Source organism: Culicoides brevitarsis, chromosome 3 (assembly GCF_036172545.1).
Source record: "Culicoides brevitarsis isolate CSIRO-B50_1 chromosome 3, AGI_CSIRO_Cbre_v1, whole genome shotgun sequence".
Classification (NCBI taxonomy): Eukaryota; Metazoa; Arthropoda; class Insecta; order Diptera; family Ceratopogonidae; genus Culicoides; species Culicoides brevitarsis.
Window position 1 is genome coordinate 1,565,836 of NC_087087.1, and position 27,522 is coordinate 1,593,357.

A 27,522-nucleotide genomic window follows, 5' to 3' on the forward strand; every position below is an offset into this window, starting at 1 on the left:
ATTTTAGAAAAATTTTCTTCCTTTTTTAACTAATTTTTTTATTTAAAAACTTTTTATTTTATAAAAAAGCTTTTCAAACATTGAATTTGTGGGATTTAAAAAAAAATATGAAAAATTAATGAATTTTTTTAAATTTAAACATGTTGAAGGCATAACAAAAATTTTTAAAAATTACTTCGTTGGGTAAGCTTTTGAAATTTTCTCTAAAAAATTGAACTAAAAATTTTTGAAAAATTATTAAAAAATAAAGATAGATTTAAAATATTATTGTAGGTTCCAATTTAAAAAAAAAAAAATAATAAAAAAAATTTTTTTTTCATGAAAAACTAAAATTTTCTCTTTGGTCAAAAATAAAATGTTCAAATAATTTAATTTTAATTAAAAACTTTTATTGAGAAAAAAAAAAATGAAACTGAAAATTAAAAAAGGATTTCAATAAGTTCAAAATCAAAAATTTTTTGAAAAATTAAAAAATGAAAAAAAAAATTTCTCGAACAGAAAGTTTTCAAATAAATTTTTATTTTCAAAAAGTTTCAATATAAAAATATGAGAAAAAATTTTTTTATAACAAAATTTCCTCTTTTTGAACAAATTTTAAAAATTAAATTAGATTTCATATAAAATTGAACGATCACATTTATAAAATTTTCGATTTTTTATTAATTTTTTTAAATTTTACAAATAATTTGAGTAAAATAATTTAAATAAATTATTTTTTCAAAAATTAAATTTTTTTACGTTTGAATTTATTTAATTTTACGTTTGAATTTATTTAATTTTAATTAAAAAAAAAATTAAAAAATTTATAAAAAAAAATTATTTTCTTCAAAATTTTATCTTTAATTTTTTTTTTATAATAAATCTTCACTTCTTCCTTCTTAAATCCATTTTACTAATTCAAATCCGCAACATTAATTATATCATTAAGTTTCTTTTTTTGTAACTTTCACATGCAATTACTTTCATTACCATTAAGCTATTTTTTTCGCATTTTTCAGAGAAAAAAAAAATTCCCCGTGTTCCCAACGATGACCTATTTCCATGAAGGCATTTTTCCTCCTTCTCCGGTTGTTCTTGATTGCATTTGAAAATTACCCACTTGTAAAAATGTAATATATGCGGCATTGGCGGCAAAAAAGGAATTGACAACAATGTACTACACAGCAGCAAAAAAAAAGTCGCTCGTGCTCCAAATATTACGAGAAAACCGACGACAACGAACAAGAGGGAAGAGAAAAATTCTAACATAACATCGGAAAAGTCGGATATTGCATTTACGATGTGAGTTACCCAAATGCGAGGCAAGGGAAGGAAGCAAAAAAAAAACCGATTTTGGTTGTGCGACGCAATGCGCATGTCTCATGGTTCGCGTTGAAGGCCGTTTATAGGCAACACATGTGTTTCTGTTTAACACGAATGAAGGCTACACGTTGAAAGGACACGATTTTTCCGGAAAATTCGGTAAGTTTTTGAGATTTTTTAAAAATTTTCAACAGAAATTTATTAAAAACATTTTTTTTTTAGATAAAAATTTCAATTTTGATGAAAAAAAAATTTTTTTTTCATGAAACCGGAGTTAAAGGCGAAAAAAATGAAATGTCACCCTGTAACCTTCCCCTTCCATACATCTGCAATCAATGAAAAGTCTCCGAATGAGTGGTTGTGTGAAAAATTTTCCCTCAGTTTCACCGTATCGTTAAAGGAGTGTGGACTCCAAAAACCTAAAACTCTCTTAACTTGTGATACCGTGTCACTGAAAACACAAATTTTTTGTGGGAAAATTATTATTTGGACTGCAAAAATTGAAAAACCCCGCGATTCAGAGGCTCTCGTGCGTTCAGAGTCTCGCGAAAGAAAAAAAAATAAAAAAAATACCAAAAGTGAAACAAAATAGTGACATAATTGAAGGCAAAAGGCATTTCAAGTGCGATACTTTGCACACGAGTGTTTCTGTGTGATCGGTATTTAATAATAAATTTCCAACTTTTTGCAACTTTTGCAATTTTCATCATTTTCATCATCATCGTCATCATCAAAGCGCAAAAATAAACTGAAACTCCTCGAACAACGAGTGTTTATTTTTATTTGAATTAAGCACATTTTGACATTTTCATTACATCGCTCGCACGTAGGCAGAGAGGTGAAGGAAGAAAATTTCAAACAATAATTTTTACCAAGTATTTTGTTGTTTTTGTGCGACGACGACGGCATAGTTATGTAAATAAAGTCGCTTTTTTCGGCAGATTTTTATGATGTTTGCTCAAGCAACTAAATAGCGAGTAGTTGGAGGATTTTCGACAAAACGAGGGTTTTACAATATTTATAAGTATGATAAATAGGTTCGCTGACTCAAGGATTACTTTTCGTGATTTTATTGCCAAATCACTTTAGAAGCAAAAAAAATTATTTGGAAATAAATCACGACAAGTTGAATGTCCTTTTTTGGAAATTGTGAAGGTAAAGCGGAAGTTCAGTAGATTTTAGATAATTTTTGGATAAATTAACGGATAATTTGAAGCTCATTTGGGACATTGAGTAATAATTTGAGTAATTTGGTAAGGAAATGATAAAATCAATTATTTGCTCGAAAATTTGTTTTTTCTGAAAGAAAAAATTTTCAAATAATTTTTTTTATTGAGGAAAATTTTTTTTATATCGGAATTTTCTATGAAAAATTGAACTGAAAATTTTTAGAAAAAATTTCTTAAAAATATATGAAAAATTGTTAAAAAATTAAAATACATTTCAAATTACGTTTCAATTTAAAAATTAAAAAAAATTAAAAAAAGTATTTTATGAAAAAACGAAAATTTTTTCTTTTGCCGAGTAAGAAAATGTTCAAATAATTTAATTTTATTTTTTAAAAAAACTTCAATTAAGAAAAAAAATATAAACTTGAAAATTTATTGAAAAATGAAAGTAGATTTCAAATATAATTCTAAGTTTAATTTCGGGATTTTTTTAAAAAATAAAAATGAAAAAAATTTATTTTCTCGAACAGAAAATGTTCAAATAAATTCCAAATTTCAAAAAAATTCAATTGAGGAAAACACTTTAACAAATTTTTTTTTTTTTTTGAAAAAATTGAGAAATATGAGAAATTGTTAAAAAAATTAAGATAAATTTTTATATTTTAATAATATTTAGAAAAATATTCAAATAGCTTAAATTATTTTGTCAAGCTGAACTGTAAAAACTTGAAAAATTTAATTGAAGTTAAAAATCAAGAATTTTTTAAAAAATTAAAAAAAAAATAATAAATAAGACCAAAAAAATTATTTTCTCCAACAGAAAATTTTCAAATAAATTTTAATTTTCAAAAAGCATCAATATGAAAATAATAAGAAAAAAAATTTTATATCGAAATTTTTTCAATTTTTAATTTTTTAAAAATCTTCTTAAACAAAAATAATCAAATATTAAAAATTTAAATTGCTTTCAAATAAAACTAAAAGTTTAAATTCATAAAATTTCAATTTTTCATTGAATTTTTTAAATTCAATTTTTAATTTTTAAATTTTACAAATATTTAAAAATTATTTTTTTTTAAATTTTTTTTTAATTTTCAATTTTTATTTATATTTTTTAAAAATTATTTTAGTTTATAATTATTAAAATTTTATAAAAAAATCAAAAATTTTATTAACTTTAAATTTTTCATTTCATTTAAAATTTATTTTAATTTTTTGAGCAATTTGTCACTTTATATAAAAATTTTCGCTATAAAACTTTCATCACATTGCAATTCCAGAACTTTCATGAGCCATAAAATATTTATCGACAGAAGCTTCGGTTTCGTTCTCGCACCATTAAACTTGTTAACAACTTAATTACTTTGCCACATTTCAAAACGTGCAATCAAGGCGAAACTTTTCCCACAGATTTTTATCGAGAAGTCTCATGAGAAAAGCCATTTGCAGCTTGTTGAAGCCTCGATTACTGTAATCTTGCCCGCCGCTCCAAAGAAAAAATAAATAAATTTCCGATGCAATGCGAAGCCACGCCACGTTCCATCAGTTAATCATCATTTATTCATCCAACTACACAATCCTGCTTATTTATTTAGCGAGATTAAAACATATCGACGTCGAAGGCATTGTTTTAATATTTTAAAGTTTTCTTTCGCCTCTGAATTGCTACTTTTAGTTTGAAATTGATGTAGATATGCATCGTAGATATAAATACGCCCATTAGACTCGTTCATGTCGATATGCGATGAAATGTCGAGCGATGGATGTGGTTCGTAAAGTTTTGCGGCGGCGGCACAAAGTTGCTGTTTTGCGTCGAACCCCGTTTTAAATATTTGATGGAAAGTGTTGTGTCAATATATAATAATAATATGCGAGAATAAACTTGCCCATCATCTTCATCAGGGATGGATTCCATTTTTTGGGGCTCAAAACCCTTTTAAAAGTTGAAAAATTAAAATTTATGCTTGGTTTGAATTAATTGAAATAATTTGAAAATTTTTTCAGAACCCATTTTGACGAATTTTTCTTCAAATGCCCTGAAAATCATCATCGACGCACGTTTTCATCGTGAAATAGTGATTTGTGGTCCAAATGTTGCTTCTTGTTGAATGCCTTGCTTCGTCTGAAAAGAAAACAGAAGATGGATGATTAATGATTTCCCGAAAATTGTTCTGTTCATTGTTCATGATTTTCTCTAATTTACCGCAAAATAGACAAAAACTCGTCTATAAATCTCGTACGCGGAAATTGCGTCGCTCAACGAATGCGAAACACGTGTAAAGTGTCTTAGGTGTTCTCACGTTCATAAATGGACACTTTTTTTTATTGTTACACCGAAACATGTGTCGTCGTTGTTGTTTTTTTTACGCTCGTGGCTCGTTTATCTCGCAGCTTATTATTATGTACAAAATAATCCCGCTAAAACACTTTGTTCGAACCAGAGAGAGAGATTTGGAAGGGAAAGCCGCTTTTCACATTGCAAAGCAAGGCGAGCGATGAATTATTCAATCGTTTTTAAAAACTCGACGTAAATGTGAAAAAGTTTTAAGCTTTTTTATCGCTTTTTGCTTTTATGCGGTTTTAAGGAAATATATTCTTTTATGTTAGTTTTTTTTTAACTTCAAATCGATTTTCATTGAACTTGAAACTTGGAAATTTGAATTTTTCACTTCGAGTTTTTAATTTTTATCTTTCTCTAATGATATTTTTTATTTAAATTTATTCATTTTATGAAAGAAAAAATAGTTTTGTTAAAAATTAATTTTTTGAAAATTTTATGTCAGCTTTTCATTCAAGCTTTTCTAAATTTTGAAAAAAAAATTTTCGAACAAATTTTTTTTTTTAATTTTTCATAAATATTTTCACTCAAAAGTTAATTTTCTTTTTGACATTTGATTTCAATTTTTCACTTGATTTTTTTTTTAATTTTTAATGAAAATTTTTTTCTGAAAAACTTTAACTTTTTTATTTGATTTCACATTTTTCATTGAAGTTTTATAGACTTTGATTTTAATAATTATTTTAAATTTTTATTTATTTTTTCTGAAATTTGATAAAAAAAAATTTTTTGATTAATTTTTTCACATTTTTTTTATTATTATTTTTGAAAATTTTTTAAACTTTTCGTTTGAATTTTAATTAAAACAAAATTTCTTGAATAATTTTTTAAAATTTTTTATGTCAATTTTCCATGAAGTTCTCAATTTTTTAACAGTTTATTTCAATTTTTTTTATTTTTTTTTTTAATTTTCGATTAATTCTTTTTAATTATTTATTAAATTTCTCACTTAATTTTTTTTTTCAAATTCAAATTAATTGATTTGAATAATTTTTTTTTTTTGAGGAACTTTTTAACATTTTTTTGAAAATTTTCACACAAAAAGTTAGTTTTTTGGCTTTTTCTGAAAATTTTTATTTTTTTCAATGAATTAAATATTTAATTTAAATTTTTAAATAAAATTTTCCTCTAAATATTTTTTTTTGAGTAATTTTTTCACATTTTTTTCATGTAAAATTTCACTTTTTAACTTCAATTTTTTCATTTTAATTTTCACTTTAAAATTTCTCCGAAAAATCTTTCGTCTCGTCATTTTAATACCTTTCCAAATGATATCCTTTCGTGTTAGATAAAGTCAAGTGTTTTTACAAGCCTTATCGCTGAAGAAAATTGCCCATATCTAACCCTTTTTTGAAAGCCGAAAGAAAACAAATAAATATCTTATCATCAATCGCCTCTCGACTTTTCATCAAAAAATAAACAAACTTGTTCGACAATGACGAATCTTCTCGATTTCATCCGTCTGTGTTGTTATATTTTTAGTATGTCATAAATTTCCGAATGCTCCCATCTACTTTACTTACAATTTTATGTTTATTTAGGCGACTAGGCGACACACAATTCCGAATGCGAGAGACTCTCATCCTTGCTAATCTCGTTATTATTTATTATTGTGCAAAATATTCATGTTGAACATCGTGCCGAACAAAAGAAGTGACAAATTTTTATTATTTATCGATCGTGTGTGTGCAAGTTTTAAGCCATTGTTGAGATTTTCCTCCTTCCAATATTTTTTTTTTCTTCCAAAAAAATCTTTTCTTTCTTTTTCAATAAAACCCACAAAAAGCGTGCCGTAATCGATTGTGATAAATGAGGGCTTTCCATAACACAAACAAACAAACAAAAAAAGCATTCATGGTCTCATACTCCAAAACTTTGTTGTCATCGATTGTTTGACCATGATGCAAAAAAAAATCCTGATATTGCATTTTTTTGTGTTCGAACAATGCAAAATTTCATTTTAAAAATAAAAGAGAGAGAAAAAAAAAGTTTTATGTCTTCACCTAGATTGATATTTCATTGTCGGGTACGTGTGTTGGTGCTACGTGTTTGTGTCTGCTTTGCCAAGGTTATTGGGTCTGGGGTATTTTTTTAGCGTTATTTTATCGTCTTTATTGGATTATTTTTGATTCTTTTGTGCGGTAAATCTGTGTCGTGTTGAAGAAGACATCTACCAAATTGATCTGAACTTGGCTTAAATTTTAATTAGATTATCGTTCAAAGGAAGAGCTCAGCATGAATTTAGGTTACAAGTTGATGGATTTTTCATGAAAAAGAAATTTTACGATGATATCCTGAAAAAATAAAAAAAAAATGAAAAAATTAATAAATTTGTTAAAATTAAATAAAAATAAAAAAATCCATCAAAAAATTAAAAGGAAAATTAATTTAAAATTTTAATTATTCAATTAATAAAAAAATAATTTTTATTTTTTTTAATTTAATTTAATTTTTTTATTTATTATTTTAATAGTAATAAAAATTATTTTTAATAAACGCAAGAAAAAGATGAATTTTATTTTTTATTAATTTTTATTTTCTTTTTTTTTTATAAAAAATAAAATAAAAATTATTTATTTCATTAAAATTTAAAGAATTAAATTAAATTAATTAAAATAATTATATTATTTAAATAAATAAAATTAAAATCCGATAAAATAAAAATTTTTTGTAAAAAGGAAATTTTACGATGATATCCTGAAAAAAATTATAAAAAAAAATTTAAAAATTAACAAATTTCTTAAAATTGAACAATATTAAAAAATTTATTCAAATAAAAAAAAATAATTAAATTAAAAAAATTAACTTAATTTAATTTGATTAATTTTTTTATAATTTTTCATTTTTATTTTAAAAATGAAATTAAATTAAAAATTAATTAAAAAAAATTAAAATTATTCTAAAAATTTAAAAATTATTTATTTCAATTTTAATTAAAATAATTAATTAAATTATTTAAATAAATTAAATTAAAAACCGATAAACATAAATTTCATTTAAAAAAAAATGTTTCGACATTGAACTTGAAATCCGACACAAAAACAAACATTTAATTAAAATTTCTTGTTTGCACATCTGAGCCGACGTTCAAATTTCAAACTTTATGAATTTTTGTCATCTTGTTTTGCTAAAAGCCGAGTAGAAAAAATCCCCAAAATTAAAATTTATGCAGAAAAAGTTGTCCTTTTCCGGTCATTTATCATCGAGAGAGAAAACTTTTATTGCGAATTCCATAAAATATTTCTGACAGACAATATCTACATCTTAATTTCCCTGTCTATCCTTTTACTCTGCCTCGTGTCTTTTTTTTAAAAGCTTTCATGCAGTCAGAAATGAAATAAAGCGACATAAGCTAATATTGATTCGATTTAATTTGATTCAATGAAATTTTTTCTTTTCTTCTTGGAAGTTTCGTTTTTTTTTTCATGTTTTGACGTAAAATCTGTGCCTCTAAATTATTCACGTGGTAATGAACTGTCGTCCCTAATTAAAGCATTGGACAGTTATTTGCATTTTTCATCCCGTGATGGATTAGCTGATGACGCAAATTCGTCGTTTTTTTTCCTACTTTTAATCTGTGGGATGAAATTTTCATGATTTTTTGACATTTATTTGACGTTGGCTCGTTCCGAATGGATTTCCAACGAAAAACGAGATTCAAGTGTCACAAATGCTCGAAGCATCCACACAAAAAAAAGAGAGAAACACACGACAAGTGAAATCCGCCGACTTTTCTTTCATTGCTCGAAGCTCAGTGAAGCGTGCGTGGGAGTCGGCACGAAATAAATGGAATTGTCGCAAGTTGTGTGGCTTATGTTTGACAAACAGCTTTTATCTCTTTTATGGCATTGCACGATGATGGTAGATTGATGTCTCACTTTTTTTGTTGTGTTTGTTCATGGCGCTGCGATAAGAGACGAAAAAAAGAAAATGAAAATAAATGAAAAGCTTTTTTATTAAAGTAATTAAAATTCGTTGAAAATGATAAAAAGTGAATAAAAAAGTAATTTTTTAGGAAAATGAAATTTCAGACAAATCATTTCTCATTAATCATGCTTATATAGATCTTCAGACGAGGATGAAAAAAAAAACAAGACAAAAAATTTTATGGAGTGAATTTTAAACGAAAAATTCTCATCAAAACCACTTATCAAAACAATCATTCATGGGAATGTTTTCCGCTTCCGTAATTTCTTTTTATCTTGGATTTTAATGATTTTTTTTAATATTTAATGTTTCAATTCAACATTCAATGAGAGTTTAATGTCTTTCAATTTTAATTTTTTTTTCAATTTCAAAAGCTAAAAATCCTTCAGTTTTTAAATTTTTCAGTTTTAAGAGCTGAAAGTCTTTCAGTTTTTAAAATTTTTAGTTTTAAGAGCTGAAAGTCTTTCAGTTTTTAAAATTTTCAGTTTTGAGAGTTTTTAAAATTTTCAGTTCTGAGAGATAAAAATCCTTCAGTTTTAAAATCTTTCAGTTTTAAGAGTTCAAAAATTTTCAGTTTTATTTTTTTTTTAAATTTTGAGACTTAAAAACTTTTAGTTTTAAGAATTAAAAACCTCAAAGTTTCAAAGAGAGTTCAAAATTGAGAAAATTAATTTTTCACTTTTTAATAATACAAAAAGATAAATTGACAATTTATGACAAACTAAAATATTTTCACTAAAATTGTTACAAAATGGAATTTGTTCAATAAGTCCCAAAATATCATTCCTTATCATCTTGTTCACAAAGAAGATTATTATTATTTATTATTATTATTCTACTTTCAAGTCCCAAATACCGACAATACTTAAATACCAGTTGAGCAAAACGAAGAGACCACGACAAATTTTCCGCATATTTTGCATAATTGAAGAGAAAGAATACCTGCTCATCCTCCTCTCACACAGCTTGTTCCCTCTTTTAACAACAAACAAGAACATTAAAAAACGACAAAATTTTCCTATTTTATTATTACAAGATATTGAAGGTACTCAGCCAACAAAGAATTTATCGTTCCTTTTTTTTTCTTCTCTTCTTGTGAAAAAATGTTATCATTAACAAACAAAAATATTTAAGGGAAGTGCGAGTCAAATCAATATAAACAGCAAAAGTTGATGTTTATCTTGGAAAATCATGTTATTCGAGTTCAGTGAGTTAGAAATTCGTGTAAGACACGTAAAAAAAGCTGTTGGGAGATGGAAAAAAAGGGAAAAATAAGAAGGAAATTGAATCAAGATTTACATGTCGAGCAACTTTTATTAGCTGGAAGTTGAATTTCTTTGGACTGAAGTTTATCGGAAGATTTTTTTTTATTTAAAAGTTCAAAAGTTTGTTCAAGATCAGAACTTTTGACATTAAATTTTTAATAAAAAATTTCATAAAAAATCCAAAAAAGTTGATTTTTTATGAAAATTTCTTCTTCAAAAAATATTTAAAGGCAAAAATTTTAATTTTTTGGATCAGTAAACCACTTTTTCGGGTCAAAAATTTCCCTTTGATCATTTTTTGCTCCCAATTTAAAATGAAATTGAACTTTTTGAACTCACTCCATGCCTTCTTGAACTCAATTTCATCTCACGTACCCTTGTTTGACTCAAAATCCTTCATTTTTGCGATAAAAATGATAAAAATTGTCTCCGACAAGTTCATTCCCCATTACTCCGACAACAATGACTCAATAGAAGAAGCGACAAAAGAGAACGAAAACACGAAGAAGATGATGATAAGACACCATAATTAACATATTGACCGTTATATGACGATGTCTCCTTATTTTTTTTTTCTAAAAAAAATCATCTTCTACTCTACTTTTTTCTATTAGCTAAATATTACGTCACTTTCTCTTTTATGATTTTATTATTTCTCAATTCTCTTCGCTTCTCGCGCGCGCCAGAAAATCGACAAACACGTAAAAAAAATTAGTTTATGGGTCAACATCTGACTTTTGCCACACATTGAACAATAATAATAGAAAGAATGAAAACAAGTTTTCGTGAATCACAAATTGATTCTCTCTTTCTCGTCTCGTGCGCTAGTTTATCACATGTGTCTCTCTACACGTCCGTCTCTCACACGTTAAAATATAAAAAAAAATGTTACCCACGTCAGTAACTTATGAGAAACGGAATGCATCACATTCCCGCAAAAATATAAAATATTTTCGGTGTTCGCGAAAAATTTATTGAAAAAATAAATATTATGTAAATTTCTCGAAGAAACGATGATGATGAAGTACAATTTTTCCTAAAAAGAGAAAAAAAATTATTTTTTGTGAAATTTAGGTAGAAGCAAAGTGATACTAAAAATAAGAAAACCAAAAAAAAAATAGACTAGACAAATAAAATAAAATAAATAAATAATAATTGTATATGTTAAACAGTTAAAAATAGTTCACGATTTCCGTCTATAAAGCATACAAGTGAAAAAAAAGTAAAAAAAAAAAATTGTTCACGAAAAAAATCAAATAAAATCGTCATTTTCGGGGAAGACAATGTTAAATAACCCGACAAACGATCACAAAATGACTGAAACGATTCTCAGTGAGTCTGGCGTGGAGAATTCTACGAGTGAACGCAAAAATAGCAGCAACGGGAGCAGCAGCTGCAACAGCATAAACGGCGACGCAGCGCAACACGATTATCCATCGGCGACGAGTGAGACGACGAAAAAAACATGCGGGATCACGGGAAAGCCGATTTTGAATCAATTAAACAAATATTTGACACCTCCGCCGGGAGTTCATCTGAAAGGTAATAAATAAATTTTCGTTAATTAATTAAAAAATAAATAAAGCCGTTCCAATTTTTTTTTGTTTTTGTCCCATGCCTCAAAAAAGAAAAAAAAAAGTCGAAAATTTTCAAATTTCAAGAAAAAAAATTAATTCTTAAATAATGAATTAAATAAATATTCAATAAAAAAAATAAAAATTAAAAAAAATAATTTTTATTAATTTTTCGTTTCAAGCAAAATCGAAAGATTTAAATTTTTAAAAATAATTAAAAATAAAAATAATTAATTAATTAAAATTAATAAATTAAATAAAATATTTAATAAAATAATCTAAATTAATTTTTTTTCAAGCAAAAACGAAAAAAAAAAATTTTTTCATAATTTTTTTGCACAAAAAATTTTATTAATTAAATAAATTAAATTTTTATTAATAATTATTGCTTCCGAAAAAAAATTAAAAAATTAAAATAATTAAAATTAAAAAATTTTTATATTTAATGGTTTTTTTTGAAAAACGATAAAAATTTTAAAAATTAAAATTATATAAGATATTTAACTTTTTTTTTTCAAAAATTTATGAAAAAATAATTAATAAAATAATTAATTTATTAAATATTAAATAAAAAATTAAATTAAAATTTATTTTAATAAAATAATTTAAATTAATTTTTTTCAAGCAAAAACGAAAAAAAATTAATTTTTTTCATATTTTTTTTCGCACAAAATAATTTATCATTTAAATAAAAATAAATCATTATTTTTTAAAATTTAAAATAAATAAAATTAATTAATTTTATTAAAAATAATTAATTTTAATTTTAAAGTCTTGAGATAAAAAGTTCGAAAAAAAAAAATTTGTAGCGGCTTAATTAAAAAAAATAAATAAATTAATAAATATTTTTTTTTTTTTGTAGATTGGCATGACATGCCCCGCCATTTGCAATTCAATCCGTATGTTTTGAAGGGTTACAGGCCGCTCCAAGATATCCGAGGATGTTTTAACAGCCTATTTTATATGCATAACGAAACGGTTAACATTTTAACGCATGGTAAGTTATTCCAAACATTTTCATCGTGGTCATTTTATTACGCAACGAATTTCATTTCGACACAGAACAAACACACCTGAGCACTAAATAATACATTTTTAATTAAAAAGTAGCTCGACTCGGCAAAAAAGAAAAAAAAAGAGTACGAGTCACGTACGAATTCCTCGAGGTATCATATGTTCCGTCGAATTTATTAAATGAAGAAACAAAACAAAACACAAAATGAACAGTTGGCGAAAGAAAATTCACCTGAAATCCAAAGTTAAGGCGCTTATGACGCTTGATGTGAGAAAATCTCCTTTAAATGGAATCTTTCTGCGGAAAAAATATTTATAAAGTTTCTTGTTTGAAATAAGTTTCTTTTTATGAAGAAATGTAACTTTTTTTTATCGCAATAAGAGCAAGAAAAAAAGTTAAATTTTATCAGCAAGAACTTACGTAAACACAGCATGTGAGAAAGATGCATTTTTGGCTTTAAGGCATTTCATTTTGTGTTTGCAAAGGAAGTTTTTGATCACAGCTTGAACTATTTGGAATGACTTCCTTGAAATATTAATATTTCTCTAAATGTTCAAGTACTGAAATTGTTTTCTTGACATGTTATTCTGTGACAATCCTTTCCAAACTATGCCAAAGTTGAATTTAAAACAGATGCTTAAAAAAAAATATTTTTTTTTGAATTAGCGAAAAGCGATTTTCAAATTTTTAACGGTCAAATTTTGAATTGACATTTATGAATTTTTTAAAGAAATTAATTTTAAAAAAATTAAAAATTTTTAAGGTTAAAGAATTTTATGAAATTCTTATATTCAAAATTTGACGTTCAAAAAAATTTAAAAATTAAATTGAAAATTTTTTTTTTTAAAAATAAAGAAAAAAAAATGAGAAATTAAAAAAAAATAAATAAAAATAATTCAAGAAGAATTTTTAAATTAAGAAAACAATAAAAATTTTTAAAATTAAAGAGGCAAAAGTTCTTCAAAAATTTGACGTCAAAAAATTTTAAAAATAAAATTGAAAATTTTTTAAAAGAAAATTAAGAAAAAAAATAAAAAAATTATTTAAAAAAACAAAAAATTAAAAATAAAAAAAATTAAATAATAATAATTCATGAAGAATTTTAAAATTTTTTAAATTTTTGAAAAAAAAAACAAAAATATGAAGAAATTTGAATATATTTCAACAAAAAAATAAAAAATTTCTTCAAAAATTTTATTTTCATAATTTAACAAAAAAAAAAAAATCATTAAATGTCAATTCAAAATTCGATCGTAAAAGTTTCAAAATAATTTTGTTATAAAACTGAACTTAAAAAAAAAGATTATGAAGTCATAAAAAGTCACCTGATAATTTTGTCACATTTTACTCTTCCCCAATATTTAAATCCCGCAACAACAAAGTCTCGTGTGCGAACGACATAACCTAAAAATGTAAAAAAAAACTTTTTATTTGATTAAAACATGGCTCCGGAACGAGAGAAAGAAAGAGACTTTGACCAACGAAAAAAAAAAATTACGTCAGTGCAAAATTTTCTGTTGTGTAGGCGAAAAAATATATATTCAAATATTTGAACAAAGCACAATGATGTGCCTTCAGCGTGTTTTTTGTACCCATATGAGGTGGTTTTCCTGCCTCGAACATACGAGCATCTCGCATGCGGTACATCATTCCATAATTATTTACATACTGACACCATTGTGTGTATGGGATTAATTAAACGTGAGTGTCCTTGTGTGCTGTTGTTATTATTATTGTAGTAATTAAATCGTTGTTTTTATTGCGTTATCACATCTGGCACAGAAACATCTCTCGTCCCGCGTGTATCTTGCTCTCTTGCTCCGTGTTAAAAGAAAACACAGATTATGTCATAATGAGGATGAAAACTTCTCTTCTGACGAGCAATGGAGACGTCTGGTTTTTAACTTTTTTTATGAATTTGAAAAGAAATGCAGCGAGATGAGGATATTTGTGAAGAAATTTTTGCTTGGTTTGGATTAAATAGAATTTTTATGGAAAATTACCTGAAATACAGAAATATTTTTAAATTTTTCATCATATTGAACTTCTCATTGAACTTTGTTAAATTTTCATTGAACTTTAAAATTTTTTTTTTTATTTTTAATTTTTTTTAAATTTTTGAAGGAAATAATAAAAAAAAATTAAATTTAAAAAAAATTGAGAAAAAAAATTAAAATAAATATTTAAATAAATAAAATTAAAATTTTAATAATTAAAAATTGTTAAATTTTTTTTGAGCTTTGAACAAAAAAAAAATTATTTTTAATTTTTTTTAAATATATTTTTTTAAAATTTTTGAAGGGAATAATGAAAAAAAAAATAAAACTTTTAAAAAAGTTTGACAAAAATAATTTTAAAAAATATAATAATAATTAAATTAAATAAAAAATAAATTTAAAATATTTTTCTAAAAAAAATTTAAAAATTTTTTTTTTTAAAAAAAATTAAAAATTAAAAAAAAAATGAAATTTCAATTAAAATTAAATTAATTATTTTTTTTTCTTTATAAAAAAAAAAAATAATTAAAATAAAAAAAATCTTACCCATATTTGCCTCTAATTCAAAAATATTCATCTAACATTTTTTCATTTTGGTTGATTTACGAGAACACTCGAGTCGAGTCCTTTTGTCAAAAACTTTCAATGCCGCACAATTTCTTTTGTGTCGCTAAAATCACGACAACACTCTCGGCGCTCTTTGTTTATTCTCTCTCCTTTTGTCGAATGAAGTGCGGCGGCGGCAGCGGGAAAGCAAAAAGCAGCAAAAGCGCAATGAATTACGGTTTCTGCCTCATAAATTCCGTATTTGTTCAATTTTCGCTGGATGAACGATCAAAAGAGAGACGATGACGGTCCCCGGATTTTCCATCATTTTCATCAAAATATAATCAACGGAATGTAAATAGAGTCAATTACAGCCAACAATAAAAACTGAAATGTTTTAAATCCACACAGTCGAAGGAATTTCATTATAATTCACGAAATTCCTCTCGAAATAATATTCAATTTTATTTCAATCCTTCCGACTGTTTCTCTTGATGTCGACATAAGACACGAATATTTATGCAAAATTTACTCCGCTTCGAGAATAATATTTATTTTTACTTTTTACGACATAAAAATAAGCTGCGAGACGAAGAGAAAGAGATAGATCACCTGCTTGCCTGCCTGCAATGCTCTCGATAAAAGTGTTTTGTCGTAATAATGTAAATTGATTTTTTTTGTTCCGCAAACGCCTTGACGTTGTTCAAACACTCCTTTTGAATTTTTCGGAAGGCATTTATTGATTGGATGACGATGATGTTGTTACATCATGATTCTTGGCAATTTTAAACAATTTTTCAGCAGTTTTGTGTCTTGTCATGAAGTATTTTTGTTTGTTTTTTCGTCAAATTGGCCCGAAATTAGCGGAAACAGGAAACATCGATCTACTGTGTGTTTGGGTGTTTCGTCCTTTTTTGCATTTATTACAGCTGAAAATAGCGTCGCGTGTTTGAATAAATTGATAATGTGCCTGAAATAGAGTGAAAATGATGTTATTAGAGGAAATGTCAGTGATAAAAAAGGATTTGAGTTCTTACTGAAGAGATTTGAAGAAGGTATGAGCTCCGAAAATGAGCTGAAAAATGAACTTCAGAAGTCTTTTAATTTCAAAATTTTTGTGGAAAAAATATATTAAGAAGTCGTAAAACGTATTATTTAGTGCTCTTCATGTCTTAAAAATTAACTTCGAAAGTCAAAAAGTTTCTAAAATTGAAGTTTCGTGATAGATTTTGAAAAATTTAAAAAAAAATAATTAAAAAAAAAATTTAAGTTAAAAACATTTAAAAAAAAAGATCTTTTTCAAATTTTTAATAAAATGAAATTTTTTCAGAATTACAATTTCAGAAAATAAAAAAAAATATTTTTTGAAAGATCGTGATTTTTAAAAAAAAATTTTTTTGAATTTCTTAAACATTTTATTTTATTCTTTTTAAAATCAATTAAAATTTTTTAAATAAATTTAATTTTAAATTTTTAAATAAAAATTAAAAAAATTAGTTTAAAAATTTTAAATTAAATTATTTTAAAAATTAAAAAAAATTTAATTAAAAATTTTTTAAAATTAAAAAAAAAAAAAATTTAAAAAAAAATTAAATTAAGAAGTCGCAAAAAGTGATATATAGTGCTCTAAATATCTAAAATATTTTAAAAATTTTAAATTTAAATTTAAAATTAAAAAAAAATAATTTTAAAACTAAAAAAATAAAATTTTGCGATGAATTTTAAGAAAATTATTTACTTTACATTTCACAAAAAATAAAAAAATCTCAAAAGTCAAAAATTATTCTTCAAAGACTTAAAATTAAATTTTTATTTTAGAAATTTTAATTGTATTTATAGTCATCAATTTACTAAAATTGAACTTTTATGAAAAATCTTGAGAAAAAAAATAATTCAGATATTGCTGAAGTCAAAATTTGAGTTTCAGAGCTCGTTTAATTTCTTAAATTAATTTTTTTTGAGAAAAATTTCAACTTTAAAAGTTTTTAAAAAGATAAATTTGGGCTTCAGAGTCAAAACTTGAATTTTGGATCTCTTCAAGAAGCAAAAATTGAATTTTTACAAATGTTAAAAAATTTTTTATTCAACTTCACCGAATCGAAAATGTTCTTTAAATTCAAAAAAATTTTCAATATCTGTCACAAAACATCAAATTTTCTTTTGAAAAAGCACAAAAATGACCTTTTCCATTGAAATGAACGAAAATAAATCGGATGTCCTTAATTCCGGATATCTTTAGCATTAATATTAATCACGATAATACTCACCCGATTGTTCAAATGTTCAAACTGAATGAATGTCATCGCCGTTCGCAAAATGATTATTCATATTTTTTTTTTGCACTCCTCTTTTGTGCGAAAAAGTAATTCGTTTCCGTCATTAAAAGAAATTACTTTTGACCATTTTTTTTTTTCATTTTTCTCCATTTTCTTTATCTGTTTTGCAGGCATACCCATTGTCTATATCCTCGCTACGGTGCCGGCTATATTGCCATGGGAAAATGAATATCGCTTTTTGTCATGGTGTCATTTAGTCGGTTCTGTGGCACCTTGGTGCGGCAGCTTCGTCTATCACTTGTTCATGAATTTGGAGCACGGCGAATACACGTATTACCGCTTACTGCAATTAGACATGCTCGGCATTTGGATCAGTCAGAGTTTCGGTAGGTATCTAATAATTTGCTCGATATTAATATCGAAACGATAAAAAATTTATGTTTTTGTAATAAAATCTGTTTTTCTCCTTTTTTTCATGCCATACACTCAAAATCCAATTTTGTGACAAAAAAACTTGTAGGTGCCCTGCCAATGGTTACAGCAACGGTTTTTTGTCTGAACGGGCTGCTAAAGTGGTTCATAATAACAGCATATTGTCTCCTTTGCGTGTGGGGATTGTATAAGGTACGTATCTGAAAACATCATTTGAATGAACCCTGAACTTTGCGAAACTGTAAATCATCTCGTTTTTATGTTTGGCATGGAAACCTGATCTCTCGTTGTCATCAAAACTTTTCTTTTTTCACATATGATTTTATTGTTTGCGATGCATTATGACGCTCGCATGAACATGAAACCTGATGCCTATTAAATATGTAATGGAGTTTGTTGCAAAGTTTCCTCCTTTGTTCCTTTGTGCGTTTTTTTCAAATAAATGAATCCTGAAAAAAAATGAGAAAAAATATTTAAAAAAAAATATTATTTAAAAAAATTATTAAAAAAAATATTAAAAAATATTAATAAATAATTAAATTGAATAATTTAAATTTTTAATTTTCAAAAAAAAATTTTTTTTTTTAATTTTCAAAAATAATTTTTAAAAAAAATTTTTTTTTTATTTGGCGAAAAAAAAAAATTTTTAATTTTTTGAAAAAAAATTTTTTAATGTTTTTTTTAAATCTTCAAAAAATAAGAAAAAAAAAATTTTTAAACTTTTTTTAATAAATAAAATATTAAAAGAATTTAAAGAATTTAAAAAAAAATATTTTCAAATAAAATAATTTAAAAAAAAATTTTTATAAAAAAAAAAATTAAAAAAAATTTTTCAATTTAATTTTTTATTTTTAATTAAATTTTTCAAAAAATTTTGCTTCAAATTAAGAAAAATATTTTTTAAAAAATAATTTTTTAAAAAAATATTTCAAAAACAAAAAAAAAATTAAAAAAAAAAAAATTAAAAATTATTTACATCTAAAAAATCTTAAAAATTTTCAAAAAAAAAAATAAAAAAAAAATTAAAAATTTAAATTAAAAAAAAAAATTTTTTAATTTTTAAAAATTTGAAATTAAAAAAAAAAAAAAATTTTTCAATTTCTTTTTCAAAAAAAAAAAAATTAAAAAAAAAATTTAATTTTCTAAAAATTTCAAAAAAATTATTAAAATAAAAACAATATAAATCAAATTTTTTAAAAAAAAATTTATTTAAAATTTTTCAATATAAATTTTAAAAAAATTAGCTTAAAAACTTTCAATAAAATTATTTTAAATTTGAATAAAAAAATAATTTCAAATTCTCGAATGAAATTGAAATTTTTAAAAATTTAAATTCAAACAAACGTAATTTCATTAAAAATCACACAAAATAAAAAGTAGAAAATAAATAAAATTGTTCATCATCCCACACACACCTGCAGAAAAGCAAAGCAAAAAAAACCTGTGATAAACTTTGCGTTTAATTACTCCTTCTCTCTGTGCCATAAACGTTCACAATCGTTGTTGGCGGCAGCGGCATCATGTCATCATATCTCATTTCCCATCATCCCATAGAATCATTATAATAATTAAAAAGTTTATTTTCTGGTATTTTGTTCGCTCGTTTTCTTGTTTCCTTCCTTCTTCAAGCAAATTTTTTTTGACGTTCTTTTTGTTTCGTTTCGTTTCAGGCTCTTACTGCTGGCTCGCCATGGCAACGAAGACTTTGTTTCGCATTACCATTTACTATGAGGATATTTTTAGCGCTGCTACGTGTCACGCGACTCGGCGGAGGAAGTCCAACGTCATTTACTCACGTTGTCTTGCAGGTAATGTGCTCGATTTATTGAAAAAACGAACAAAAAAATGTACATTTATTGACTAAATATTGAGCATGAAATGCGATTTGAAAATACTTACGGAACAGTGATAACGGAAATTGATGTTTTTTATTGACATTTGGAGTGATGCTCGATTTTATTCAATTTTTTTCGAGAAATTTTGAAAAAAAAAAAAATGTTTAAAAGTGATTTTGTCAGTTTTCATTGAATTTTAAGTTGAATTTAAAGCTTTCAGTTCAAAGAGTTGAAGAAAATAAATTTTTATGAGAAAAAAAAATCAATTTTAATTAATTAAAAAAAATAATTTTAATTAGAAAAATTAGATTCGAAACATTAATTTTTAAAAAATTTTATAAGAAAAAAAATTAATTTTTTAAAAAAGTAAAAAAATCAATCTTAATATGAAAAAATATTTTTTTTTTTTGAAAAAATTTTTTAAAAAATTTTTTAAAGAATTTTTAGTAAAATTAATTTTTAAAAAATTTTATAAGAAAAAAAAATTAATTTTTAAAAAAATAAAAAAATCAATTTTAATATGAAAAAAAAATTTTTTTAAATTTTTTTTTTAATTTTTAAGAAAAAAAAAATTATTTTAATTAAAAAAAATTTTTAAAAAATTTTATAAAAAAAAAATTAATTTTTATAAAAATATTTTATTTAATTTAAAAAAAATAATTAATTAAATTGTTGAAATTAATTTTTTAAAAATTTTATAAATTTTAAAAAAATAAATTTTTTATAAAAATATGAAAATTAAATTCAAATTTAATGTTTTGAACTCGATTTTAGCTTCTTCTTTAAGAAAATTATTAAAAATTCATCAAAAAATCGAAAGCAATTTATCTCCTTTGTCACGAAAAACCTCACTTGATTGATTGTCATTTCATTGTTTTATGACACAAAACACCTTTATCCCCTCTCAAGTCATCATAAAAGCATTAATTGCTCCAATCTCTGTTATCCAGACAACTTTTCGTCAAAAACCGCAGCACTTACATTGTTATCCCTCGACATGGGGCGAGAATGACGCGCAATGACACACGAACAGCGAGAAGATAATATAATTCAATGTTTTGAAAATATTCCGTGTTTGTGTCTGCATAAACCATGAATCTTTTATAATCCCCCTCCTTTTATCCGCTGTTCGTCGTGCAAGCTGCCAAACACACACACACAGACAGCCTTTAATAGGATAACAATTTAATTGAGTTCATAAAGTAATATAATTTAATAATATAATGAAACTACTCTGCCGTTATTATTATTTCAAAAAGCGAAACGGATTATACACAAATTATAAATCAGTCAAGGATTCGTCGAGAAAACGATATTTCGGAACAATTTTTGTTTGTCAAATTCATTAAAGGTCAAATTTCTTCTTTTTTTTTCGAGTAATTGAAAAAGTCATCAATTATTTTTTTACTTTTTCGTAAAAAAAAAATCACCCTCGGGCTCAATTTCACCTTTTTTTGGTTTCACCTCTCTTAATTACACTTTAGTCAATGGATGCGATGGAAAGAAGGACGACACGGTCTTTTATTGGTAAACAAAGTTGTTTGTCTTGTCTTTGTAAATATATTCACTTTCTGTGTCAATCGAGCAGTTATGGATGGTAACAGTGATCGTTTTGCTGAAATTTTAATAAAACAAGAAATTGAATGACAGATGGGCAGTAAAAGATCAGAGATGTAGCTCAATTGAAATTTTAAAGAAGGAAATTTTCAAATTTTGATTTTTTATTCTAATTTCGATAATTTTTAAAAAATAAAAAAAAATAATTTTAAAAATTTAAAAAAAAATAAATGAACTCCTCAAGAAAATTTTTAAATTTTTTTAAATCTTTTGAAGAAATTTAAAAAAAAATTGAAAAATGTTAAAAAAATTAAGAGAATATTTAAAAAAAACCTTAAAATTCCTCAAACAAGTTTTTGAAGAAATTTTTAAAATTCATGAAAAATTTTTTTTGGAAAAAAATCAAGAAAAAAAAAATTTTTTTAAAATTTAAAGAAAATTTAAAAAAATGTAAAAAAAATTATAAAAATTTTTTAAAAATTTACTTAAAAAAATCTTTTTGAAAAATTTAAAGAGAAGAAAATTTTGAAAAAAAAAAAATTTTTTAAATGTTTTTTTTTTAAATTTTTGAAATTGCGAAAAAAATTGGAAAATTATATTTAAAAAAATTAAGAAAATTTTTCAAATTCAAATTAAAAAAAACTTGAAGAAAATTAAAAAAATTATGTTTTAAATTTTTTTTAAGGTTTTAAAGAAAATTTTAAAATAAATTGAAAAAAGCTTTTGAAGAAATTCGTAAAAAAATTTTAAAAAAATCAAAATATAAAAAAATTATGAAACTCTTGAAGAAAATTGAAAATATTTTAAAAATTTTCCTTATTTTTACACGTCTCTGAAAATTCGACCCTTTTTTCCTTTTAAAACACGCCAAATAAAAAATATGAACAATTGAACGACACGAAGAAAGCACGAGAAAAACGTAGAAAAAAAACGAAGTGTAAATATTTGATGATATTAATGAAGCCTCGTTTGCTCAAAGTATAAGAAAGGACAACAAACAAGTCATTGTGTGTGCACGAAATAATTGCTCATGTTCACGTAATACTTTTTGACACCACATTTTTCTGCGAATGCTAATTTCGTACCTGCCTGCCAACATGCAAAAAGGCAGTAAATCCGATTTTATTCCTTTTTTTCTTTGTGCATTGCTGCTGACGTCTTTCTGCCATCCCACACAGAAAAGCAAAAAATCGTATCTGCAGAAAAAATCTCAAGAGAAAAAAACTCGTGCAAGGCATCCATGCATGCAAAAAGGGACTCCATTCCAAAGATTGTCAACAACAACGACGACAAAAGACGCATTTCAGACCCTTTTCAATTAGTGCGAGATTTGTTCCTCGGAGAAATCAACAATAAAAGGGAAAAAAGGCGAATCAATTACCTCCGGTCCGTTTTGAATCCATTTCCACAGAAGAGCGACGAACAATTGAAATAAATATTTATTATTGATTTTTCGTTTTGCAATCGGTTCCATTAATAACCAATGAGCGGTAACAACTTACGATTTTTCCGTCGTAACCATGCTGCTGTTGCTGCTCTATTATTATATCGTTGGCGCAAACTTTTTTTTTTTTGATGGACAACCATCAAAAACTTTTTCTCGGGGAAGAGACAAAAAAAAAAGTTTTTCGTGTCAATAAAAGGCGTCTCATTAAAAATTAATAAAAATTTCACTTTTTAACGTGTCTGTTGCTGCAAGACAAGGAAAAAGTTTTAATATCGCTATCGATTACGGGAGATGGGAAGAAAAAAGGTAATCACGTTACACAACCCCGAATCAAATGATTATTATTATTACGAGCGACAGTGACAGTTTAAAGGACATGCAAAGCAAATTTGATACTTTAAGTGAACTGTGTGTTGCCTCGTAATTGATGTCTACATGAAAACAGTAATTTATTGGTAAATTGACGCCGATGAGTGTATGACGTGATAACGACTTGACTTCATGTAGCAACAAAAAAAGCAATTAAAATTGAGGTTGAATTGGCGAAGGAGGGAATTTTTTGATGTTTTTTTTCAACTTTTCAACTTTTTTCTTAATTTTTTTTTATTTAATTTAATTTTTTTAATTTATATTAATAAATTTTTTTTTAAATTTAACAAAAAAAATTTTTTTTTTGTAAATTTATAAAAAAAAATTAAAAATGTATTAAAATATACCTACATACAAAATATTTTTTTTCATATGCCTTATAATTAATTTTTCATTAATATTTTTTTTTATATTAATTAATTAATAATTTTAAAAAAAATATCTAAAATTATTATTTTTTTAATTTAATTTTTTTTACTCTTGAAAGCCAAAAAAGAGTAAAAGAATTAAAATTAAAGTTAAAAAAATTCATTTTAAAAAAATTAAAGGAAAAATTTAAAAACAAATAAATTTTAAAAAAATAAAATTAAATAAAGTAAAATAAAAATATTTAATCAGGGTCGAAAAAACTTTCGACTTTTACTTTTGACTTTTTACTTTTCAAGGCTTAATCTTGGACTTGAGCATAAGAAGTTTAAAAAAGTTGGCTTTTTCTTTTGTAAAAGTCACTAAGTCAATTTACTTTTGACTTGTTCTTTGTATTAAGTAAACTTTTTCAAAAAAAAACTTTTTTTTTTAAAAGTAAAAGTTTAATTTAACTTTTGTTTTGAAAATATTGCGTTTTCGATGTACAGGAGCAAAAAATTGATCAAAAAAAAATTTAAGTCAAAATCCTCTTATTATGAGGGCTCACGTATCGATTTTTGAAAATTGAGCTACATCGCCGTTCTCCGTCTCAAATTGAAGGTTTTGTCTTTAGAAACAACTTTTGTTTTGGACTTTTTCCAAATTTTGCGTTTTCGATGTACAGGAGCCTTTTAAAGATGTTAGCAAAAAAAAATTGATCAAAAAAAATTTCAGCCAAAATCCTCTTATTATGAGGGCTCACGTATCGATTTTTGAAAATTGAGCTACATCGCCGTTCTCCGTCTCAAATTGAAGGTTTTGTCTTTAGAAACAACTTTTGTTTTGGACTTTTTCCAAATTTTGCGTTTCCGATGTACAGGAGCCTTTTAAAGATGTTAGCAAAAAAAAAAAATTAAGAAAAAAAAATTTAAGTCAAAATCCTCTTATTATGAGGGCTCACGTATCGATTTTTGAAAATTGAGCTACATCGCCGTTCTCCGTCTCAAATTGAAGGTTTTGTCTTTAGAAACAACTTTTGTTTTGGACTTTTTCCAAATTTTGCGTTTTCGATGTACAGGAGCCTTTTAAAGATGTTAGCAAAAAAAAAATTGATCAAAAAAAATTTAAGTCAAAATCCTCTTATTATGAGGGCTCACGTATCGATTTTTGAAAATTGAGCTACATCGCCGTTCTCCGTCTCAAATTGAAGGTTTTGTCTTTAGAAACAACTTTTGTTTTGGACTTTTTCCAAATTTTGCGTTTTCGATGTACAGGAGCCTTTTAAAGATGTTAGCAAAAAAAAAATTGATCAAAAAAAATTTCAGCCAAAATCCTCTTATTATGAGGGCTCACGTATCGATTTTTGAAAATTGAGCTACATCGCCGTTCTCCGTCTCAAATTGAAGGTTTTGTCTTTAGAAACAACTTTTGTTTTGGACTTTTTCCAAATTTTGCGTTTTCGATGTACAGGAGCCTTTTAAAGATGTTAGCAAAAAAATTGATCAAAAAAAAATTTCAGCCAAAATCCTCTTATTATGAGGGCTCACGTATCGATTTTTGAAAATTGAGCTACATCGCCGTTCTCCGTCTCAAATTGAAGGTTTTGTCTTTAGAAACAACTTTTGTTTTGGACTTTTTCCAAATTTTGCGTTTTCGATGTACAGGAGCCTTTTAAAGATGTTAGCAAAAAAAAAATTGATCAAAAAAAATTTCAGCCAAAATCCTCTTATTATGAGGGCTCACGTATCGATTTTTGAAAATTGAGCTACATCGCCGTTCTCCGTCTCAAATTGAAGGTTTTGTCTTTAGAAACAACTTTTGTTTTGGACTTTTTCCAAATTTTGCGTTTTCGAGGTACAGGAGCCTTTTAAAGATGTTAGCAAAAAAAAATTTAAGTCAAAATCCTCTTATTATGAAGGAAATTAATTTTCACTTCCAGCTATAAATTTTATCAAATTTAGGTTGAAAATTAATTTTGGATGGTTCATAACGATATTTTATATTCATTAGAAAAAGCGTTATAGGCCTCATAATCCTAAAATTAAAAATTTTCATTACAAAAAATTAAAAAAATTGAAACATTTCAAGCTCATTCAAAGTAAATGATGACTCTGCGTCATTGATTGCCCACACACAACACAAAAAGTTGATATGTTCATTAAAAATTGATGAGATTTTCCCTCAGCTACGAACTTTTCCACAATAATAATTGAACACACGACATATCAATGCAACGATGTTATATAATCCGCTTCTCGCTACAAAGTGCAAATGATTAGATTGCATGCATTTAATAGCGATACGACTCCTTCTCGATCCGAATCTGTTTAATTATCAGCAATTTTCCACATTTTTTTTCCGTGATTCTGACGATAAATGATGAGCCAACAACTCGAGTAGAAAAAAATCACGATAACAACTTTCGAGTAATTAACACGAAGAATTACTAATGGAGACGCCTTGCTTTTTTTTTTTAATTTTTCAGGACTCTGTGTCGTTAGTTGGAGGCGTGATCGGCGCAATGCATATTCCTGAAAAATGGTTTCCGGGCGCCGTCGACATGTGGCTTAACTCTCACAATATCATGCATATCCTCGTTGTGATGGCTGTCTATTCGATGCATCAGGTAAGCAATTTTTTTAATTCCGAAAATTGGCTTGACAATTTTTTTTTAATAAAAGGCAACAGTTTTGGATATCGAATGGATGGTAAATGGCAAATGCGGCGATACTATAGCAATGAATGTCACGGATACGCATACCGAGCTATGACTACTTTCCGGATCAGTTAACGAGTTAATCGACAGTACATGGCGTTATTTGCTTTCGGCATAAAAAGCTCTTTTGTTGCAATATTTATCCAGAAAAAAAAAATATAAAAAAATACAAAAATATATATTTGAGTAGCGACTTCTCTATAATTATTAATTAATATTGTATTGATAACAAATAAACAAAAAAAAATATTAATTAATACAAACGGACGAGAAAACAAAAAAACATTTGAGTGTGACTTTCTTTTTTATACGTTTTCGTTCAACGTAATGTGTCGAAAATATATAAATAAAGTAAATATTTAACCAATATACATAAAAAACAAACATAAATAAATAAAAATACGAAAAAAAGACGAACGTGTCATGAATGATGGATGTGAAAAATTCGTGGATGTGAAAAAAGTGCGTGAAAGTGATTAAAAAAAATGCGAAAAAAAATCATGGCAGCAGATAATCTCGTCTCACAGATTTGATTTTGGCCTATAGACATTTTTGCGAGTAATTCGACGAGTGAAAAAAATGGAAACTGCCTCGTAATCGTCATTCATTGTGTAAGTAAGAAGTAAACTATTAATAATAATTTAAAAAAAAATAAAAATATCATCAATGTCGGATAATTATTTACTATTAAAAAGTTAAATATTAAACAAAGGAATGTGATTGAACAATTAATAATATTTATTATTAAATATATATATTAAATTATTATTATGATAATATTGAAAATATAAAAAATATTAGCAACTTATTAGAAAGTTACCGAAAAAAAATAATAAATAAATTAGAAAAGTTAATAAAAAAAAATAAATAATAAAAATTTTTGACACAAAAAATTAAAATGTGTCAATTAACAAGTAAATGTTACAAATTAAAGTGAACGTGAAAATATATAAAATTTTATAAAATATTTTTTGATAAAATTTTAATATTTAAAAAAAATAAAATTTATCTTATTTTTTAATTTAAATTAATTTATTTTATATTTTTTTAAATAAATTTATAAAATAAAATATAAATAAATTAAAATAAAATAAATTTATTAAATTTAATTTATTTTTTAAATTTAATTTATTTTTTTTTGTTTTTTGATAAATTTATAAAATGAAATATAAATAAATTAAAATAAAATAAATTTATTAAATTGAAATTCTTTTTTTTAATTTATTTTATTATATTTTTTAGTTTTTTAAAATTAAAAAATAAATTTATTAAATTGAAATTATTTTTTAAATTTATTTTATTTTTTTTAAATAAATTTACCTTAAAATAAAATAAAAATAAAATAAGTTTTTTTAAATTAAAGCTATTAATTAAATTTATTTTTTTAAATTAATTATTTTTTTAATTTATTA

General features: G+C 24.7%; 1 protein-coding gene across 3 annotated transcripts; it reads left to right on the forward strand.

The window, feature by feature from the left end:
* Window positions 1-1,701: 1,701 nt before the first annotated feature.
* On the forward strand, window positions 1,702-26,358 carry LOC134834745 (progestin and adipoQ receptor family member 4). 3 transcript variants are annotated; one of them, XM_063849501.1, is made up of 8 exons: window positions 1,702-1,961; window positions 11,076-11,543; window positions 12,438-12,572; window positions 17,580-17,795; window positions 17,930-18,033; window positions 19,512-19,649; window positions 25,880-26,020; window positions 26,076-26,358. In XM_063849501.1, the coding sequence occupies exons 2-8, from the start codon at window positions 11,285-11,287 to the stop codon at window positions 26,163-26,165; spliced, it is 1,083 nt and encodes a 360-aa protein (XP_063705571.1). In that variant the 5' UTR covers window positions 1,702-1,961; window positions 11,076-11,284; the 3' UTR covers window positions 26,166-26,358. The 3 variants fall into 3 exon arrangements, with proteins under 3 accessions (XP_063705571.1, XP_063705573.1, XP_063705572.1); XM_063849503.1 differs by having other exon boundaries at window positions 1,702-1,924; XM_063849502.1 differs by lacking the exon at window positions 1,702-1,961 and adding an exon at window positions 1,990-2,128.
* Window positions 26,359-27,522: the final 1,164 nt, after the last annotated feature.

Bases quoted from the DNA above. Each gene is read 5' to 3' on its own strand.
- LOC134834745 (XM_063849501.1), top strand. From the start codon at position 11,285: ATGTTAAATAACCCGACAAACGATCACAAAATGACTGAAACGATTCTC. The intron at 18,034-19,511 runs GTACGTATCTGA...GTTTCGTTTCAG, and splicing joins GCGTGTGGGGATTGTATAAG to GCTCTTACTGCTGGCTCGCC. The intron at 19,650-25,879 runs GTAATGTGCTCG...TTAATTTTTCAG, and splicing joins TTACTCACGTTGTCTTGCAG to GACTCTGTGTCGTTAGTTGG.